Source organism: Papilio machaon, chromosome 22 (genome assembly GCF_912999745.1).
Source record: "Papilio machaon chromosome 22, ilPapMach1.1, whole genome shotgun sequence".
Classification (NCBI taxonomy): domain Eukaryota; kingdom Metazoa; phylum Arthropoda; class Insecta; order Lepidoptera; family Papilionidae; genus Papilio; species Papilio machaon.
In genome coordinates, this window is record NC_060007.1 from 6,152,108 (window position 1) to 6,173,093 (window position 20,986).

At 36.0% G+C, this 20,986-nt stretch overlaps 3 protein-coding genes across 4 annotated transcripts; 1 reads left to right on the top strand and 2 right to left on the bottom strand.

Moving 5' to 3' along the window:
• Positions 1–796: 796 nt before the first annotated feature.
• Positions 797–3,142, bottom strand: LOC106707313 (protein YIPF2). Its single transcript, XM_045683576.1, has 4 exons — positions 2,918–3,142; positions 2,025–2,203; positions 1,575–1,775; positions 797–1,197 (listed from the first exon to the last, which is right to left on the bottom strand). Exons 1-4 carry the CDS (start codon positions 3,096–3,098, stop codon positions 877–879), a joined length of 882 nt encoding a protein of 293 aa, XP_045539532.1. The 5' UTR covers positions 3,099–3,142; the 3' UTR covers positions 797–876.
• Positions 3,143–3,669: 527 nt separating this feature from the next.
• LOC106713977 lies at positions 3,670–16,427 on the top strand. 2 transcript variants are annotated; one of them, XM_014506889.2, is made up of 16 exons: positions 3,670–3,870; positions 3,958–4,170; positions 4,999–5,124; positions 5,201–5,377; positions 5,750–5,929; positions 6,463–6,582; positions 7,051–7,894; positions 10,348–10,501; positions 10,609–10,907; positions 11,054–12,634; positions 12,751–13,066; positions 13,324–13,550; positions 14,171–14,400; positions 14,692–14,859; positions 15,074–15,257; positions 16,025–16,427. In XM_014506889.2, the coding sequence occupies exons 2-16, from the start codon at positions 4,018–4,020 to the stop codon at positions 16,366–16,368; spliced, it is 5,103 nt and encodes a 1,700-aa protein (XP_014362375.2). In that variant the 5' UTR covers positions 3,670–3,870; positions 3,958–4,017; the 3' UTR covers positions 16,369–16,427. The 2 variants fall into 2 exon arrangements, with proteins under 2 accessions (XP_014362375.2, XP_045539439.1); XM_045683483.1 differs by having other exon boundaries at positions 5,201–5,353.
• Positions 16,428–18,865: 2,438 nt separating this feature from the next.
• LOC106713971 (probable asparagine--tRNA ligase, mitochondrial) lies at positions 18,866–20,964 on the bottom strand. The gene is made up of 3 exons (XM_014506880.2): positions 20,779–20,964; positions 19,690–20,700; positions 18,866–19,192 (listed from the first exon to the last, which is right to left on the bottom strand). The coding sequence occupies exons 1-3, from the start codon at positions 20,917–20,919 to the stop codon at positions 18,935–18,937; spliced, it is 1,410 nt and encodes a 469-aa protein (XP_014362366.2). The 5' UTR covers positions 20,920–20,964; the 3' UTR covers positions 18,866–18,934.
• Between the last annotated feature and the right edge of the window lie 22 nt (positions 20,965–20,986).

Below are 20,986 nucleotides of genomic sequence, written 5' to 3' on the forward strand. Positions count from 1 at the left end.
TAATACCACACTGAATTAACCTGTTGTAATTTATTTTAACATTATCAGCTCATTAAATGTCCCCACCGAGGGGCTCGGAGCCTACCCTAAGTTAGGGTTGACTAGGTCATAGTCAATGCTGACCAAGTGCGGGTTGACTTCACACATATCATTGAATTTCTTCTCAGATATGTGCAGCATCACGATGTTTTCCTTCACCTTAAGAACGTCGGATAAATGTACATATGTAAATCGAAAAAGACATTGGTACATGGCAGGATTCAAACTTAGGACCTGCAGATTGCAAGTCAAGTGCTTAACTCCTGAGCCACCGATGTTCCAACTGTTCGCTTTCGATGCTTATTACTCCATCCATCCATATATTTCCAAGTAAAATTAATTTTAAATTAGGGTATTAGTAATTAAAATTAAAGACATTTTTTTCATTGTACTATAATTATTTACTACTCTTATAGAAAAAGACATTTAATACATGATATTTTAAATATAACGCAAAGTAGTAATACTAAATGAAAATATTAGAAAAAATTCAATGTTTAATAATTTTGTAACATAACCAAAGATTTATATACAAAAAAAATCATAAACACATAATGGAATGATAATAAATATTAAGTAAAACAATACATTTTATTTCAATCCAAAACAAAAAATTTAACAAATAGAGAACTGTAAAAAATAGCGGCCATTTTATACTAAATAGCTGAAATTATTATTTATATTGTGAAATTAGATAACATGAATCGATACTGTAATATATAATTAAGCTAAAGTTTACTTAAGTATTGTTATGCGAGAAAAATATTTTACACGAATTATTTTGTAATTTATTACAACTTTTAGTGAATCTGTTTCGGATTGAAAAAAATAATTAACTTAAACTTTAACAGTAGTAGTGGACACTTTAACCGCTACATCTGTATCTGGTACATGAAAGAAATACAACATGAAACCAGTGGCAAGAAGGAAATGGAACGCTAATATAGAACCAACTAGGATGAGGAAATACTTTGATTTTCTTAGCGCTGGTAGCAACCAGAAGATGAGAACAGCTCCCGAGACGAATGCTGCCATGAGAACAAAGAGCCACTGCAGCCAGGATACCTGAATAGTCCAGAGGATTGCCACCGGGATGTAGATTGACAGAGAGTATCCATAGAGACAAAATAATGACATCATTGTCGGTGAAGTTGATTGCTGAAAGTCGAAGAAAAAATATAACAGCAGTTTTTCATTACTGAAATACCTCTATTAAAATCTATATATATAAAAGAAAGTCGTGTTAGTTACACTATTTATAACTCAAGATCAGTCGAACTGATTTAGCTGAAAATTGATGGGGAGGTTAGAACTAGGAGACGGACATAGGTACTTTTTTATCTTGTGCGCATTTTTTTTATTCCGCGCGGACGGAGTCGCGGGTAAAAGCTAGTATTTTCTTAAAAATCTTTACTATGGAATCTTCACTACTTAGCCATTAATATCCACTATCTCTATCTTTTCAAAGTGTATGAGAGATGGCAATATTGTAATACAGTTGCCAATGCAGTGATTCATAATAAATTCAAACTAACCTGTGTCTCAATTTCGTCATGTCCATCAGTCTGAGTAGTCCATTTAAGTGCGGCCCATAAAGCCAACGGCACGAGCCATACGTAACAGAATATAGCAGTCGCGGCATATGAGACCAAGTGGAAGTCATAGCGCCAGTGTACCACTTTATTAGCGCTTTGTAGATAGTTTGCTATGTTACCGCTTACTGCAATTGTGAAGATCTGGAATGGATTATTAAATTGTTATGGATAAATTTAATTTACTGCAAAAGACTTTCAAGATAGACTTAACATAAGAAAGCTAGGCAAAGGTAATGTTAAGGGTAAGGGTTATATTTGAATACTTGAACACTTTATCTCGAAAACTGTTAATTGCAACAATTTGACTATTTCTTCATACCACACATACAAAAAATAAGAGTTTGGCTGTTAATTAAATATGTATGTATTAACATAATAATGTAATCTTACCAAGGTAACAGATATCCATATAGGGCCATATAAATCAGGTTTCCCTTTAATCCGTTCATCAAAATAATTGCGAGATACTTTCTGCGGCAACACTGATGATATTATCCTCTCCACCACCTCATTAGTGTGAACATCAAAGTACTTCTGATAATATTCTATTGTCCAAAAGTTATGGTTTTCTATTAAAAAAAAAATCTTACTAATATTATAAATTCAAATGTTTAGATGGATGTATGGATGTTTGTTTGAAGGTATCTCCGAAATGGCTCAACGGATCTTGATGATATCTGGCACAGATGTAGAACATAGTCTGGAAGACCACAAAGGCTACTTATTATGTTTGCCTTTAATTCCGCACAGACATAGTTGTGGGCGACAGCTAGTAAATATATAAATACAATAAACACATAATGAAAATTTTAATTGTTTAGATGTCACTAAGACTATTTTAAATTGTGTTGATGGATAAATTATTAAAAAATTATGAATCATTTTTAGTATTAAAATTGATTTTCCATGTTATTTAATCATACCTACTCAATATCTTAGATAAGGTGCGGGACTATTTATGCAATTCCAAGGTTTGATAGATTCTAAAAGTTGGGGGTTTTCTTTTATATCCTTTCATAAACTAGAAGTACTGTCATCAAAGCTTTTCATTATTTTATTTTTATTGCATTAAGTGGAATTCAAATTTAAAAATGTAATAGCTAAATGGATGTTTTAAAGACAAAGAAAGAAATAACGACCTCTTAAACAGTTTTATACTTTTTTTAGTAATAAAGAACAGAGCCAGATGAATAAAAGTTATCTTGGAAGGTCTAGCATAAACTGCTTATGTTCAGAAATTATTGACTAGAACTGACATGATAATTTAAATATTGCAAACCAACTTTGAGGGACCGCTTCAGGTTCTTCAACATTTTTGGGCTCTTCAAAACCATAATTTGGAGTCGACATGTTATTGTATTGATTTGTGTGAACTGCTTCTACTTCGATTCGCGCACTACGGTCATTGTGCTCCGGAGAATAATCTTGGAAATTCAGTAGTTCACCCGTGTTAACGTTAGTCATGATTTAATTTAATTGCTCAGTATTTAAATTACGTAGCAAATTACCAAATTACAAACGAAAATTACTTTTCGTTTGTAAATTTAGCCAACTTGTCACAAATTTTGTCTGACAATGACAATTTCCAACTAATTATCATGTTATGTTATATGTCAATGTCAATACAATCCGAACCCCGAACCGAACCGAATGTTCAATGTTATTTTAAACAAGAAGATTTAGGCAATTTTCACATTCGTGAAAATATGATAATAATCCATGATATATTACATTGGTTGACTACAGAACTATAGGATATTGATTGACTCTTTTTGTTTCTTCTACAAAAATTAGAGAACATTGAAAGAATGTGCGAGCTCGGTAAAAAATAGTAAAAATTCTATTTTTACTAGCTAATTTAGGAACAACTTCTTTAATTTTAAAAAAAAGTGTTTAGAAAGTTAATATGCCGTTAACACATGTTTTCACTACTAAAGTAATGATGTCTACTGTTTATTTTTAAAAACTTTTTAAAATTGCAATGATCCTGTAATTTTATATTCTTTGAAAATACTCTTTGCCCTAGCAACGATTCGTGAACGGGCAGGTCGTCTCGTCCGCCATTTTGTTTTCTAAAATAAAAAGACTGGTTCGTGTCCTGTTCTACTTGCTGTGCGTTGGCAGTGGGTTTATTTCCTTGTGCTACGTAATTTAATTTTAATTATGTGTGTATAATTTGTACGTGAGAAATCAGCGTAAAATTGTGAAATTACCTCACCGTGTTATCATTGATAACGTAAGTTCAATACGTGCTCTGATGAAAATTCACGCCATGTTGAATGAAGCCACGTAACGAACATTGAAGTTTCTTTTTTCATTACAGTAATGTGCTGTTGAAGAAGGCTTGGTATGGTGAGAACAGCGGAAACTTTCACCGAGCAAGATGGCAAAGGAAATCGCAGAGGAGTACGCATCCAGCCTGGCAGATCTTACTGTCAACAGCAAACCTCTTATAAATATGCTAACAATATTAGCAGAAGAGAACATCGACCATGCCGGGGTTATCGTTGATACCGTGGAGAAACATTTGGAGAAGGTGAATTTACATTTTTAAATTGGCGGGCCTAGCAATGGCTCGCGGTACGACGATGTGGAAAGTCATGGTATATGACGCACACTCTGTTGCGTGTTGTGTTTTGTGAGATTAATCAGATCTTTGTAACCAGTCCTTGCCAACGAACAGGTAACTCCTACCCATAGAACAATAAAAAAACATTTATCTGTAGTGTTTGAAGGTTAAAGTTGATTAGATAAAACTAAGCAATTTAGCACATAATTGTAACGTATATTTTGAAGTACGGTAATAGTGTCATATTATATTTATTGGTTTAACATAGTTCTATTTAGTTCTTTAAATACTTGTGCAATATAGTGAAACTTATAATAATTTTTGTTTCCATTAAGTTTCAATTCATAGTAATTTTACTGCAAATTTACATTGAAATTCTTTTTTGCTATCATTTAACAATCATAATAAAATAGTGTCAAAAATTTACTTCATTAATGTCTATTTGGTAAAAGTAAAAAATAGGAGATACCTGTTCATATCATGATGCTAAAAAACAACTGCCCTACCTTCATTGGTATGTAAAATTTAACACACATATTCCATTTCAGTTGTGTACTTTATCAAAATAAATTTTTTTTCAAACTGAGTTCTTATTTATTTTCATATATATGTGACAAATTAAACAGGTTGCGGAATCAAATCTTGTATTATTCCTCCCTGTACACCATTAAAACAATTTTTGTGTGATGAAAGATCAATAAAGAAAAAAATTACGGATGATCACTGGAATTACCAATCTAGACTTGGTCAACCGAGGGGGGTTTGGGATTAGAACATATATTTTCCTCCATCCAGGTACATCCAGACATCAAGCTGCCTGTTCTGTATTTAGTTGATTCTATCATCAAGAATGTTGGTGGGGCATACACTCAGAAGTTTTCACAGAGCATCGTAAATATGTTCACAAGGACATTCAAGCAGGTAATATTTTAATTGTTTTATATTGTAACTTTGTGTTTACGCTAATTTGTTTTTTAATCTGTATATCTTTTATCAGGTTGATGAAAAAGTAAGGTCTCAGATGTTCAAACTGCGGGAGACATGGCACGATGTGTTCCCCGCCACAAAGCTGTATCAGTTGGATGTGAAAGTGAACCTGATTGATCCGGCGTGGCCTATCCAAGCGCAGCCGCAACAATCTAACATCCATGTAAATCCAAATTTTCTGAAAAAGGTGTTTTTTTTAGTTGATTATGTTTCGATGTTTATTTTATTTTATGTTTCCGCACAATTACAATATTATGTTGGATTTTGCACATATTTGCAACTTATAAATGTATCATAAATTCGTAATGGATGCTAAAATTCTTTTTTACCATACAATTAGGATCTTATCACAGTTTTATTATCTTTGACAAAAAGATATACTACTATATTTATTAATACCAGTATGACAACGGACAAAATCTATTGTTACGTCGTATTTTGTAACAATTAGCTTGTTTTTATGTCAACGAGCTTTTTTACGATGTTAAATAAGCTTTTTATACATAAGATTGATACAATGCGTGTAATCATTGCTATATCTTACAATATCATCTCTCAGAATACTGCCGCTGCACCAACAACCAGCGCTGCAGCAACCCTAACAGAAGATGAAGAGAAGATGCGCACCATACTCGCTAAGAAGGAACAAGAGCTCCTCATGCTGCAAAGAAAGAAGATTGAAATGGAGCTGGAGAAAACTCGGCGACAGCTCGAGTTGGCAGAGAAAAATGCTAAAATGGTAATTATTCATTATTTTTTTAATTTTTCCAAAAAAAAAAAAAAGATTAGTAAAAATTGTTGGCGTCTGTCGTTGTGATCATTATGTCCTTAACTCATATGGTAAGTTTTTTATTAAAATCGTCTTTTTTACAGTTTTGTTTTGATTTTTTATGGTACAATTTCTTTTTGATTTTTGAAATAAATTTGTACATATTGTATTTTATATAATATATTTGTTATTAACATTGTGTACAGGAAACTATTTTTTTATTGTGACATTATAATTCTTAAATGAAAAAATACGTTCTAGATAAATATTAATTTATTTTGTAAATACTAAATATGTAAATCTTCGTGGTGTTCAGTGTCTGAACCTAAAACGTAACCTGGTTAAGCAAGAAACCTCTTTAACCGAAAGTCATGGTCTGTCCGATGGTCATATCAGCAGACGACCTTCATAAGCGAAAAAGTCGGGGTATAGAGAAACCTTTACAAGTCAGAAAATACCCTTATATTATCCAGGTTCGAATGTATATGTGTTAATCTCATCAGGTGGGTCCGAGCAATGTGTCAGCGATGCCAATAGCGGTAGTGAACCCCGCACCCGCACCCAACACTGCAACCACAGCAACACCTGCACCAACAGTCTCTGTCAAACAGCGGTTGGGACCGGTCAGTATTACTGCTTTATTAAATAGAAATATGGCAAAAGGCTTAATAATGAGTTAATTGGAACTAAATTCTTATCAGTTTTAAATAAAAACTAGGACAGTCTGAAAAACTTACTAATAATATGTTAAGTGAAAGATTGACGAGAAATACTGTTACTAAATGAAATATATTGTTTGTTGAGATTATGTTGTGGTATTTTTGTATCAAATGTATATTGTATTTGTATTGGGAAATTATAATATTTTGTTGTTGAGATTTAACACATTTATCATCTGTAATAGAAAAAGATACAAAATAAATACACTAAGTAAAATTCAAGAAGCTCTCAGTAACATAACAATATGTATATTACGTTCATATTGTTTTCCTGCGACAAAAACTAGCGTCTTTAAGAATCTACTGCGAAAATTCCCACGCGTATGGAGATAAAATTGTAAAGCATCATAACGCTGTAATTATTTCTTACAGCCAGTAAACAAGCCGGCGGGAGGCCGCATTGCGCCCGTCAGCGGAGCCCTCGTCACTGCGCGTCGCGACCCTCGGCTCGCACGTCGCCCTCCGCCCCCGCAGCCCGCGACACTAGTGCCCCCCGTGCCCCACGTGCCTCATGTACCTCTAGTGCCTCACGTGCCCCTCGCCTCCAACGGCCCTCCCATAGCGCCCAACGTGTTCGACATAAAGCCCCTCGAAAGGGTCACCAAGCGCAAGAACGTCATCACCATCGACGTGCGTCTCGACGCTGCCAAAGACCCGCGTCGTCGAGACCCTCGGCTGTCGGACCGCGCCAGAGAGAGACGCGCCAAGAAGACCGACGAGGAACGGGAGAGAAAGCGCGAGGAGCTCCGCCAGGAGAAAGACAAGGCGAGAGATAACGCCGCCTACAGCATCCGCACCGCGGTCGACGACTACATCGATCGTCTGCAAATATCTGATCCGAAAAAGATCAACAAGCTCCCACCTATCCCTAAAATAAACAGGGACGAAAATAAAGACGATGAACCCGCACCCACCAAAAAGAGAAAGGAGAATCCTAAAGAGAGACGGAAGAAGAAGGAACAGAACTCTAGCAAAGAGAGTTCGAGCAGCTCATCGCCGGAGAAGCGACAGAAATCGAAAGAGACGAGAAAGAAACCTAAAGCGAAGCTGGAGGTGGAGGAGACGCCTCCTGCTGTAGCGGAAACTGTCACATTTAAAGTGCTAAAGAATTTCAACAAGGACAACTATATGTGCCGGAATAAAAAGAAATCTGAGAGTCCGGAGCGAGATACAGAAGAAAAGCCTGAAGACAAGAAATCTAATAGTGAACCAACAAGTAAGATATCCATCCATGTTAACAGAGTCCGCGGGTAGATGTAAAATATGAAACTAGTTCAACGTCTGTGATAAATAGGTGTAAGGATGAAACTTGCCACAAGTTCTGTGTAATAATAAATAATTTCTTAATACTGCAGTATTCATATTGAAGTGTTTATCGACGGCTTTGTACCCTTTACTAAGTAAGTTATGTTTCCGTCTTTACAACATCGTTTACTTGCCATTTCAAATAAATCTGTTGAAAATAATGAGGTAAATTTTCTCCTGGACTTTATTCTCATATTTGATTATGTTACAAATTAAATGCATAAAAAAAATTCTAGCAAGTTAAAAATTTAACATAATAGTAAATTAAAAGATTTTTTTCTTAAGATTTAAAAATCTCAAAGTACATTTAGGCTTTAAAAATATTGAATATAGGTTTTTGTAACACTTTTTGTTGATAAAAACTTTGAATATAATTTTATATACAACCTCATATTAGCATTAGTAAAAAAAACATGCTCCAGGAGTTTTTTTTTAATCCAGAGTGAAATTAGGTTAATATATATATATATTATAGAAGCCATAGAACGAAAAAATCTGGAACTAAAACTGATAGACATAGAAAAGTCGTACGTTTTATGACCTCGAAGTACAAACCGAGGTATGGAAACTAACTAACGAAATTTAAAAAAAAAAGTTGGACTAATCAGAAGGCTGCAGCGAAAGTTTTTTGAGGAAAGAGAAGAATTCTTCGTAAATTTTTTGTCCATACACATATATGTATGAATATACATGTTTTATAATAGCTTTTTTGTTTTAAAAGCTTTTGTTTTTTTACCACAACTTTGAAGGGGGTATAGTATTTTTTTTACAGTATTTTTTATTTCATTTCATTTTTACTCAGTCTTATTACCACTATTATTAATTCAACATATATAGATGTATATATTGCTTTATATATATATATATATTTTTTTTTTTCGTATATAAAATTTTCTTAATTTATCTCTTTGGTGAATCTCAAAACAAAACACCTTATATATTTACAATCAAACATTTCAATATTAAATAATTACTTGTTAAAAGCTATCATAAACCCACGTAAGTTTGGGGTAAAATATGTTAAAACCTAACATAGGTTTATCATTTTTAAAAAAATCAAGGAAAAAAACAGGTCTTTCTGAAATTGATAAATCTATAAATTACGCGAACACTTTCAGTGCCACAGTCTTGTCTAGCGAGTACCTGAGACATCCAAAAATGAATCTTAATTAACAAATAGGTTCATAGTTTGATTTTTTCGTACAGTCTACATACTTTAAAAAAAAACCATCATGCTTTTTTTCCGCCTATTGAATTATACATGTTTTATAGGAATAAATTTCTACTTGCACAATATGTCTTCAAAGTGTGAAAGGAACATTTTACATTAACTTTTTATATAATTTTTCTGTATGGGCATTTCATATTTTTGTTGTACAAAAAATAGCACAAGTTATATGAAAAGTGTAACACGTTTCAGCTTTACAAACTTGCCTTGCGAGAGTTTAAAAGTGAAAGTCGTGGTAGCATTTAATGTGTTAAAATCACATAACCGTTTAAACATCGAAGAACAAAAAACCCTGAAATTAAAAAAGATATATTGGTGTTCATCAATAGTTGATGTCTACATTTGTCGGCTGTATTGAGTTGTGTAGCGAAACTACATCATATAGTAAGGCTTGAGGATTTTAAAGCATCGTGACAAAAATACACAAAACCAAAAAAAAGTTCAGTTCCACCTTCTCGAGTTAAAACTTTCAATCGAAGAATTTACCGTGTTTTTGTCCTTCTCAGTTTTACTTCTAATTTCTTTGTTTCTGTCGACACGCAATTCTTTCAGGTTTTTCTTTGGATTTTAATCTCTCTTTCTAATTTGTAACTTTGTGGCCTTTATAAGTCTGGGTAGCAAATCTGTTTAGAAGTTTTCGATTAAATTTCAATTGCCATATTTAATTTCAGTTAGAGCTTTATTATTAACCCTTAATTCAATTAAGATCTAATAAGCAACCAAAAACATGGAAATAAAGTAGTCAATATTCTTAGTACAGGTCAGGAGTACAGAAGTTACAGTGTCCTATTTAGTTTTTTAGTTTACAAAGTTTCAATAGTATCAACTGCCTAGAATTATTTATTCGATTATCGTCTGTCTGCTCTTTACAACAACATCTAATAAGTCTATTAACATTTTTCCTACCGTATCTTTTCGTTTCCGCTAACGTAATTTTTAATATCATTGCTTCGTTTTACTACATTTCTTTGTTTCCTTAACAAATTACTTAAAGCAAAATATTCTGATGCAAAATCAAGCATTCCGGAAGTTGCAGAGTGATCTAACATTAAGGTCAACACAACAGAAGACGAGGAGGAAGACCTGGAGGAGTTCAGTAGACGTAAGGCTGCATAAAAATTGAGTGACTTTTTCAGATGTACTCGACGTTGTCATGGAGACTAAGGACGTTGACCTTAGGGTCCTGCAGCCGGTGCTGGAGGCCAGCGCCGCTGCGGTCGCGCAGAAGAGACCGTCCACAGAAACTATTGAAGGAAAGCCCAAGAAGAATAAACTTGATAAATTTGATATGTAAGTAATACGAAATTTATTTAATACACTAGATATATAGAATAATATGTTACAATATTCATTTGTAAGATTTAACAATACAATTTTAATATTATAAAAATTCACAGCTTATTTGGCAATGAAGATGTGGATCTTCGTCAATTACCACAAGTAGACGAATTGGTGCCTCCCCCACCGCCCACCATAACCGAGTCCCCTAAAGTCGACGTTTCCCTCGACGACGCCGAGGATGACGGTCCCATATCCACCAGCTCACCCAAACAGAAAGACTGGCACGAGGTTAAAGAGAAGAAAGATGATACAAAGAAAACTCCCTCAAAACTGGACCTCGTCAGAGCGAAGCTCGCTGAGGCCACGAAAGGAAAAGACCGATTAGGTCGACCCTTACTTTTCAGTAAATCGCCTAGTAAGTATATATTTTATTCAATTCAAATGAATAATATGAAATATATTAAAAAAATGTGTTGACGTATTTGTTTATATCTCTTACAGAAACCAGAATGAATGACCTGTATAAAAGTTTACACAATGTCTTTATTCACGCACTAACAGGTATTGAGAGGGAGAGGCGGCGCACGCTCAGCTCCGACGATGGGGACCACAAGTCTGACAGCGGGGACGATTTCACGCCCGAAGACCACAAGAAGACCATATCGATTATCATGTCACAGGCGAAGGAACAGTTCAGCGACGGCAAACTGGACAAGAACCAGTACAACACTCTGATGTACCAAGTGCTGCAGCTCAACGAGAAGCTCAAGCTGAAAGAGGCCAAACAGAGGGAGTCGCTCGAGCTGTCCAAGCGGAAGCTGAAAGCCCACATTGACGAAGAAAACCATAAGGTCGCCAGTCCCAAGACCTCGCCGTCGGATATGAACAACTTCGGCGACATAGATGAGAGAGTCGCCCCCTCCGCGTACCTCGACACCCCGCCCGACAGCCAGAATTACATGCAGGATTCCGACATGAGAAAGAACCCGATTGGGCCCGACGCGGCCGACGGCAAGGCACAGGGTCTGCTGCCCCTGCCTCCCATGATGCCCATGTACATGGGCCCCTTCCCCATGTGGCGGGGACAGTCGAGACCGCGCATGGAAGAATTCGGACCCCGAAGATTTAGAGGTCCGATGCCACCGTTCTTTAGAGGCAAATTCGATAAGAGGGCGCCGCCGAGGCTACCTTTTGACCCTCGCCTGCCGCTGCCGCTGCCTACGCCCAAGCTGGGCATGTGCCAGGGCGATAGCCCACTGCAGCCCTACGAACGAGCGGAGTCGCCGCCACCTATCGGCACTCCCGGACACACCATCCCGCCTACTAACCTCCAAATCCTCGAGTACATCGACCAAGATCCCGTCAAAACTATTCAGATTGATGGAGTTCCCCGAGAGATAAGATTCTACGGGGAAACCGCAGTCATTATGTTGGACTGGGACGACCCGCGCGAGATCAAGTTCCTGCCGGGCTGCAGGAGGGTGACGTTTGACAATAAGGACTCGGTGATCCTAAACTTCAACGAAGGTTACAAACAAGTGGAAATTGACGATCAAGTGTTCGACATTAGATTCGGTGCTCCCACAAGAGAGCTGTACATCAACGGGAGGTGGTACGAGTGCTTCTTCGGCGGACAGCCGCTGGGCGTGCTCATAGACGGCAAGCCGAGACTGTTGCACTTGGAGGGACCGCTTCCACAAGTCGATATCGGTAAAACGAAGCGGACCGATCTCGTGGCTGGAAAAATAAACCTGATTATAAACGCGACACAGATGTGCCCCGTGTACCTGGACGCTAAAGTTCAAAAGATTATGATAAACGGTCAATTCTTCACGTTGCGTTTCGTGGATGCCCTCAGGACCGTTCTGATCAATGAGAAACCCTTCAAGGTCGAGTTCGGAGATCTACCGAGGCCAATATTTATCGGGAAGGAGAAGTTCTTTGTCAGATTCTCCGCCCTGCCGCGTCACATCAAGCCGGGGCAGATTGAGATCGCCGACATGGAGGGCGTGTCGGTGCCCGCCAGCCTGCCCGCGCCGGCGCCCGACAGCCCGACTAAAATCGATAAAGATCCTGAGGAAGCAGACGAGGAACCGATAGCCAGGCCTAAGAAATCACCGAGTCCCGACGGCGAGAACCAAGGTAATGTAATGTACCTCTAACAATTGTTACACACTTACAGACACATTTTTAATTTTTTTTGTTTTTATCTAGCTTTCATCGTTTTTTCTTTTGGTGACAAACGAATAACGTTTCAGGTCTGGACATGTTGGCAAGTTTAATGCCATCCAGCATGGCACCAGCGTCAGGGTCAGAGTACAGCGTGGCCGAGCCGATGTTCAGCAAGACTGACAAGATCCCGGGCCTGGAGACTCCTGCTGAAGAGAAACCGGCCCCGCTGCCCATACTTGGCAATATCAATATTAATGATCTATTCGCCAAGCTAGTCGCTACCGGAATTGTACAAGTTCCTAAAGATAATAAAGAAGATATTAAAACTGATGAAATTATACCAAAACAAGATAAGAATATCATACGTCAAGTGGATCTACTTAAACCTGAAACTTTAAAGATGTAAGTTTTTATTGAATTTTATGAATTGCCTCTTTACTTTGTGTATTCGCCATTTGTAATATCTCGCATGAAAACACCCTCACCGCTTAAAAATTCACAAATTTTCGAGTTTTTGAAACATTTTTTGCCATTGTAGCAACAGTTTTAACAGTTACAACATTCAGAGACAAGTTTAAATGACTTTATCGGCACCTAGAGTTGGTAACTTAAGCATCACCTTAGTTCTCTGAGTACTGATGAGACTGACGATGCTGCAGCAAGCAGCCGGCGCTGGTGTCGCGGCTGTACGGCGGCATGCAGTGCAGCGGGTGCGGGGCTCGCTTCCCGCCAGAGCACACAGTGCGATACTCGCAGCATCTCGACTGGCACTTCAGACAGAACCGCCGCGAGAGAGACTCAGCACGTCGGGCACACTCTCGCACTTGGCACTACGACCTGCCGGACTGGCTGCGATACGAGGAGCTGGAGGAACTCGACGAGAGAGGTATGTCACACTTACCACACTTACCTAATGACATTTCATGACATAGGATATCAACAAACCACTTGTTTCAAGTAATTACAGTTAATTAACAACGGGGAGCGTCGATGGCTCAGCGGTTAAGCACTTGACTTGCAATCTGCAGGTCCTGGGATCGAATCCCGCGATCTACCAATGTGTTTTTCGAGTTTCGATTTACATATGTACATTTATCCAACGTTCTTACGATGAAGGATAACCTGCACATATCTGAGAAGAAATTCAAAAAAAATTGTGTAAAGTCAACCCGCACTTGGCCAGCATTGACTATGGCCTAGACACCCCTAACTTAAGGTAGCCTCCGAGCCCCTCAGTGGGGACGTATAGTGAGCTATGAGATAATGAACAATGCACAGCCTTAATATAAATGTTTAAGCAGCATTTTTGTTAGTAAATGTGACATAAAAGAGAGGAAAGTAAGGTAAATTGATGTGGTTAATGCCTTAGGAAACTTTCAGATGAACGAACTGACAATAAAGTTAATTTTTCTTCAAGATTATTGTTAATTAATATAAATACTAAGGCAATGTATCATTATCAAATACGTCCTCTTTCTTACGGTTAAACAATTAATAATCCAACAGAAAAGAACTGGTTCGAGACGAACGCGCCAGCAGCTGAGAGCGGGTCCGGTGGTGAGGTGGCGGTGGAGGCCCCGAGTGCGGCCGCCGGAGCACCCGCGGCGCAGCACTGCGCCCTCTGCGGAGACCTCTTCCTGCAGTTCTACAATGAGGACCGAGAGGAGTGGCATCTCAGGAACGCAGTGCGCCATAATGACCAACATTACCACCCGCTCTGTCTGGCTGACTATAAAGTGAGTACTAAATCTACTCTAGACTTGATGTTCCCAAAGATTTTTATCATATCAAGTAGGCTTTAAAATATAAGACAATAGTTGTTATACCACCACTTAGGTCATGTCGGTGGGTTCTGATTTAGGCAGTTTCTATTAGTGAGCCTTTATCATATTTGAGGACCCCTACTTAACACTTTTGTTTAGAAGATCTTACAAGAAAACAAAATTTATAGTAACAATTTAAATATATTAAATCTAGAATAAAAGTTATGATTTAATATTTATTCAACATGATATTACTTGTTCCAGGCGTCTCTGGCTAAAGAAGAGCCAGAAGAAATGTCAGAAAAGGCCGATGGTGAGGTGGAGAAAACGGAGCCGATAGAGGTAGACACGGAGGAGGTGAAGCTGGCCTCTGACGACGAGTCCGACGTCGAGGTCCTTGAGGTTAAGGAACCTGTTGTTGAGGCTCTAGAGGTGAGAGCTTAAACTGTTCAAGATGAGGTTAACGATTGAAGATTACATGTATAGTAAAAAATGGCATTTAATTGTTTCGTAATATGTACTTACAGCGAACTTTATAAAACTTACATAACATGAAATTAATTGCTTTGAATTTCATTTAATTTAAGTATGCATTAGTCAAAAACAGCGAAATTGGTCCTTCAAGTCGGATATGTTCAATAAACAGATAGAAGAAGCCTCGTGCTCTGAGTCCGAGGACGACGACGTGGTGCTGAAGACGGAGCCGGTGGAGCAGGTGGTGCTGGAGGACGCGGACACGGATGATGAGACCAGCGAGGCTCGGCGTCAGCGGGACATCGCCGCTGCTGACTTTGCCAACGTGCGCGTCAAACAGGAACCCATTGACCCCGGTCAGTCTGCTCACTGTCACTATGTCAATACATTGTCACCCGTAGCCTAAATGAATGAACTAATTTTGATGAGTGAAGTGTCTTTCGATTCATTTTCTTTCAGTCAGTAGGGGTTTTTAATGAAAAAATAGTGATTTCTTTATAATAATAATAATTTGGTGTTCCCGCAGCTCGTTTGCCCCCTTTTCTTATAAAAAAAATATACTAGTTGAAACCGGTAGCGTACTGCAAGTTATTTAATTAAGCCGGCTTCAATTTTAACTGAACAGTCAAATTATGTAGCCGGTTTAAACACTCTAAATGTTCCTGTTATTCTGAACATTCTAGATCAGGGATCCCCAAACTATTTCGGACAAGTGGACTTTTCCAAAATGAACCGTTACCACAGACTAAATGGCCAAATTACCTACTTTTAAGATCAATTATTGTTATTTTTTTCATATTCATTTATTCACTTATTATCTATATAATATGTAATACATTTTATAAAAAAAAAAAATTAACAAAATATATTATATAAAAAATAGTATACCACCGGCTGCGGAATCCCATAACTCAAACAACCAGTGGTGAGGGCTACAGAGACAGGAACCTCCTCACTATGCGTGCGGTTTCTAAAATAACTGCCTTTTGTATCAGGCCCTTAATCCAACTGTTTAGCGAGAGCTTCTTAAGATGTTGGTCGAAGCTTATTGTTATTATTATTATTATTTTGGGAACCCCTGTTCTAAAAGGTAGAAGAACTTATAATTTTGTGTATTTAACAGATGATGAACCAGTTATAACGGTGGACGAGGATCGTCTTCCCACCACCGTAGAGACAACGCACACGACAGTCACATCTTCTATTGACGGCAACGTGCAATTGGAGACACCAACCGCTGTCATACCTATCGGAGGCATCAGAATCAACATAACTAAAACAATACCAGCCGCTGTCACCCAGGAGCCGTCCCTGGAGGAAATCAGTGCTGATGATGAGCCCCTACCTCCTGGTGAAGAACCGGAGCTTGAATACAAGTTGAAACCTAACTTAGAAGGTATACAGTTCAGTAGACAACCACCGGTCAACAAAGGTAATGAATTATCAGGACTTTGTTCTATTATGTGAAAAATGGTAGCTTTCAATGGGTTGAAATTTTTATTTATTTTGCATTGCATTAATTCAAGAAGTAAAGGTTGGTTTGTTGAAGAAAAAAAATCTTCAAAAATTGTTGATAACAAGCAATTCATTTACAATTAAAGATGTCATAATGTTATTAAAGGTGTCATAGGTTAAGAACATCGATTGAAGAATTGATAATGAAATTATTTTCATTTTCCCTAGATATTGTTTAAATCAAAAATATCGAAGTAAATTACCTAACTTTATACATAATTCTAAGTTGATATTAAGAAAAAAAAATCAAAAAGTCTAGAAAAAGATTATAATGTAAATTCGTAGTATTAAAGCATTGGTTTATTTTTTTATGATTATATAAGTTGATTCAATTTAAAATCAACTAAGTTAATCCAATCAAAAAAATTATAAATCAAAGTAATATTCGTAGATTTTCTTTATTTGTTCCCATTGACATCTCTGTTTACTCCAGAAAATAAAAGGATGTGAAGAACTTTAAAAAAATGATAAAATATTTTATGCTAAAAAAGTTACCAACAAAGAAATTGGTTCATTTTATACAACTTTAATAATTAAAAAAAAGTAAAATTTAATTAAAATAAATGTTAGCATAATTAATGTAACTTAAAAGTATTTATGGCATATTATAAACTGACAAAGTTATCTGACTCTTGGCATAAATCAAACTAAATTAAGATTCACTAACACCCCTCTGTCAATAAGTTATCCAATTTTGTTTTTATATTTTCATCCCTTACATTCTCATTTAAAAATCAGAGACAACATTATATCTAAATACAAGCAATACAGCTGTCGACACTCACAGAGCTGCCATTATGTACTTGTTATGCCCTACTAGCTTTTACCCGGGACTCTGTCCGCGCGGAAAAAAAAATAAAAATTATCCTATGTCCGTTTCCTGGTTCTAAGCTACCTGCCCACCAATTTTCAGTCAAATCGATTCAGCCGTTCTTGAGTTATAAATAGTGTAACTAACACGACTTTCTTTTATATATATAGATTACATTTAAAAATAACTAAAAGGCCCTATTTCACAATGTCCAAGTAAGTTCTGAATAATACACTAAAGTACTAATAAACTACTAAAGTATTACTTAGTACTACTTATTTGTCATATAAAGTCATTGGTAACAATCTTTAAAGGTTTGAAACGCAAACTAACTTTAATGTACTTTAAAATAAGGGAGAAGGATATTTAAAAGTGTTTATGTGACATTTAATTTATTTGTTTCGTGTCACGGGGTTCGAACTTGAACTCCTCCGAAACGGCTTGACCGATTCTCATGAAATTTTGTGAGCATATTCAGTAGGTCTGAGAACCGGCCAACATTTATTTTTCATACCCCCCCCATTTTGTTTTTTTTTAACTGCGCGCGGACGGAGTCGCGGGCGACAGCTAGTTTTATATATAAGATTATCCTGCAGTTTACTTGGACATTGTGATTGTCCTTAATGTGAAATTGAAACGAAATAATGATTGACAAATGATTACTAAAAAAAAAATAATGATTTGTAAATAAAGATTATCTATGGCTTGTTATAATAAATTGTGATATTAAATTTAAGGTTATGTAAGATTTTCTTGTGTTCTTAACAGGATTAATATAAGGTTTGTATAAATTTAAACATTATATAGTCATCATTGTATATAAATGTGACATTGTATTTAAAATGTATTAAAAAAAAAAGAAATGTAAGAAATTTTGTACACAACAAAACACATTTTTACCAATAATTTTAGTATGTTTATTATATAGAGAAATAATGATTGACAAATTTAAGGCTTGTATTAATCTTTATATATTTGCCTATGTACTAAATATGATTGTACATAAGTTACACAAGTATGTATATATCTTTTAATCTTTCTATTTTAGGTAATTTGCTAATGTAAAGAGAAGAATCTCTTTTAATTTTTCCAAAAAAAAAAACGTCTTTTTTTCTTTCTCTCTATGGATTTCTTTTTTTCATATTAAAGATAAATTTAAGTTGTAATTGTAAATAGTGTTATGTCACAATATGTGATCTTCAGCAGGTTTTGTAGCGTTTCAGTTTTGTTTGTGTTTATTTTCACAATTTTGATGTTTAGGGAATAATATAAGTTGAATAAATATTTTTAAAACAATTAATATTTTGTTATTTTTATTCAGTTCCATGAGTAAATTGAATTATTTCCGTGCATAAATATAAAAATTAATTTTATCAGTCAGGATTTAAAAAGAAAACACGAATCACTTGTTTTGGTAGCAGTTTATTATATTTTAATTTAAAAATTCAAGGTGCCGAAGGCCTAATTTTAGTATTTTCCTTCCCATCCTTTGCTTATAAGGAAAGGTTGGGAAGGGGAAGTGAATTTGATGGAGGATGCACAGGAAGGCGCAATATTTTCTTTCTGTGTGTCTCCTATGTCATAAAAGGTTGGCAACGCATCTGCAATTGCGGACGTTTATGGGTAGCAGTCGCTGCGTCATTTCGGCGAATTCAGGTGGCCATTTGCTTGTTTGCCACCTTATATAAAAAAAAATCTACTTAAAACCTACATATCACAGTTGTGCGGCCATCTTGGGAATGGCAAGGTATCTTTTATATTGGGTACACTGCAGAGTACTTGTAATAAACGCTCCAAACCCAATCCGTATCCACCAGTTGGTATGTTCCCAAATTTCCTCAACTCTAAGTACCAATTTAAAGCTTCGGATGGTAATTTCAATTTTAATTTTTTGTAATCATCTTCTCTAAGACTACCACCAACTATTTCTCCAGTTATTGGTGCTAAAAGATCTAATGCCTCAACCTGAAACAAAAAAAAAATCCATAAAATATTTTATGCCTTCTTTCAATTGCAGATGGTTAAATAAGCCAAGGAGATATCCCATAACTAATTCTAAAATTATATTCTACTTATTACTTTGTATTATATAAAATAGCAGAATTTTTATCTACAGTCCAAACTGGATAATTGAGAGACACCAAGTGACTGCAATATTTGTCTTGTTTATAAAGATTTCTTTCCAACAAGTTTTTCAGTTATAGGAGTCACGAAGCCCACCAAACAAACAAGAGCCCAAAGCACACCTAAAGACATCTGGGCACAACCAAAATCACAGACCAAGCTCTATGACTGGATTTTGGCGAAATCAAAAAAGACCGCCATTATAAAAGAATAATCTAGTTATGGGGGTTGTCGAGTTTACTTATGCAGTTTCAACTGTATATCAGATTTCTTGCCACAACTTTTTTATACTGAACATCTAATTGAACTGTCACCATAATGTTCTAAATAAAGCTTACTTTTGTATTGTCTTGCGACTCCTTCATATAAAAAGATTTCTGTTCCTTTGGCCATCTTATAATGAATACTGGAACATTATCACAATGAGCAACTAATGCAAGCTCTTGTTCTTTATTTATTCCATCCTCTGTATCCGGTAAGCCTTTTCTTTTCAGTATATCTTTTGCCTCTGTGTATGTTATTGTAATAAACTTTTTATCCAACCAAGTGGGAGGTTTATTTTTTTCTTTATCTATCAAATATAAATCATCTTCATTTGTATTTCTTGTTTCAATAAAAATATATTTTAATAAATCCTCAATAGAACTTTGTAAGTCTTCCAAATTCTCACAGAAAGCTAGTTCTGCTTCTAACATGTAGAATTCAGATAAATGCAATCGGGATCTTGAATTTTCTGCTCGGAATGTTGGACCTAATGTGTACACATTACCTAGACCTCTACACATAGCTTCTAAATGCAGTTGTCCAGATACTGTCAAAAATGTTTTCGAACCAAAGTAAACATTATCAACATTCTTATCTTGCTGCATCATTGCTTTTATTGTATCTTTATTATCAGGTAACACTTTAAATACTTCTCCAGCCCCTTCGCAATCATTTGATGTTAAAATAGGTGTGTGAATGTGTAGATAATTTTTAATATCAAAATAATTATGAATATGTTTAGATACTGCATTACGTATCCTTAATAATGCTGAAATGTAATTAGTTCTACAACGTAAATGCAAATATTGACGAATGTATTCAGCAGAGTGTGTAGTTCTTGGATTGAATGGGTATCCATCTAAGACAACACACTCTCCTAATACTTTTACATCCTCTGCAGCCAACTCTAACTGACCCCTAGGGCTCTTAGATAGTTTGCCAATAACACGTACCGAACTCCCGTAAGTCAACTCATCGGTTTTTAAGTTCTTTGGAATAACAATTTGCAATTTCTTCGCGCATGAACCGTCGCTTATGTCGGCAAATACAAGTTCTTTTTGAACTCGCAAGTTTTTCACCCATCCCTGTTTAGAATATAAACTGTTAGTATATTATGAAGTAATTCGTAAATGTAATTTTTCATTCCTTAAATATTTATTAACCTTAACTTCAGTTACTTCACCAACATTTGCCTCTTTAATGACAGAAGCGATTACACTATATCTCCGATAAATGCGATCAGCATTGAAATAAAACTTAATATTATTTTTCCGCATAAAATGACTAGCCATTTTAGTTAGCATTTTATAAAATGTTTATTTTAAAATTTGTGTGCATTGTTTTATGAATGAAAATGACAGATAAGGAAAA

Coding starts and splice junctions, on each gene's coding strand:
- LOC106713977 (XM_014506889.2), top strand. CDS start 4,018: ATGGCAAAGGAAATCGCAGAGGAGTACGCATCCAGCCTGGCAGATCTT. Junction 4,171..4,998: donor TGGAGAAACATTTGGAGAAG/GTGAATTTACAT, acceptor TCCTCCATCCAG/GTACATCCAGACATCAAGCT. Junction 14,401..14,691: donor TCTGTCTGGCTGACTATAAA/GTGAGTACTAAA, acceptor TACTTGTTCCAG/GCGTCTCTGGCTAAAGAAGA.
- LOC106707313 (XM_045683576.1), bottom strand. CDS start 3,098: ATGACTAACGTTAACACGGGTGAACTACTGAATTTCCAAGATTATTCT. Junction 2,204..2,917: donor ACCTGAAGCGGTCCCTCAAA/GTTGGTTTGCAA, acceptor TTTTTTTAATAG/AAAACCATAACTTTTGGACA. Junction 1,776..2,024: donor TATGGATATCTGTTACCTTG/GTAAGATTACAT, acceptor AATCCATTCCAG/ATCTTCACAATTGCAGTAAG.
- LOC106713971 (XM_014506880.2), bottom strand. CDS start 20,919: ATGCTAACTAAAATGGCTAGTCATTTTATGCGGAAAAATAATATTAAG. Junction 20,701..20,778: donor GTGAAGTAACTGAAGTTAAG/GTTAATAAATAT, acceptor TATTCTAAACAG/GGATGGGTGAAAAACTTGCG. Junction 19,193..19,689: donor AGTCGCAAGACAATACAAAA/GTAAGCTTTATT, acceptor TTTTTGTTTCAG/GTTGAGGCATTAGATCTTTT.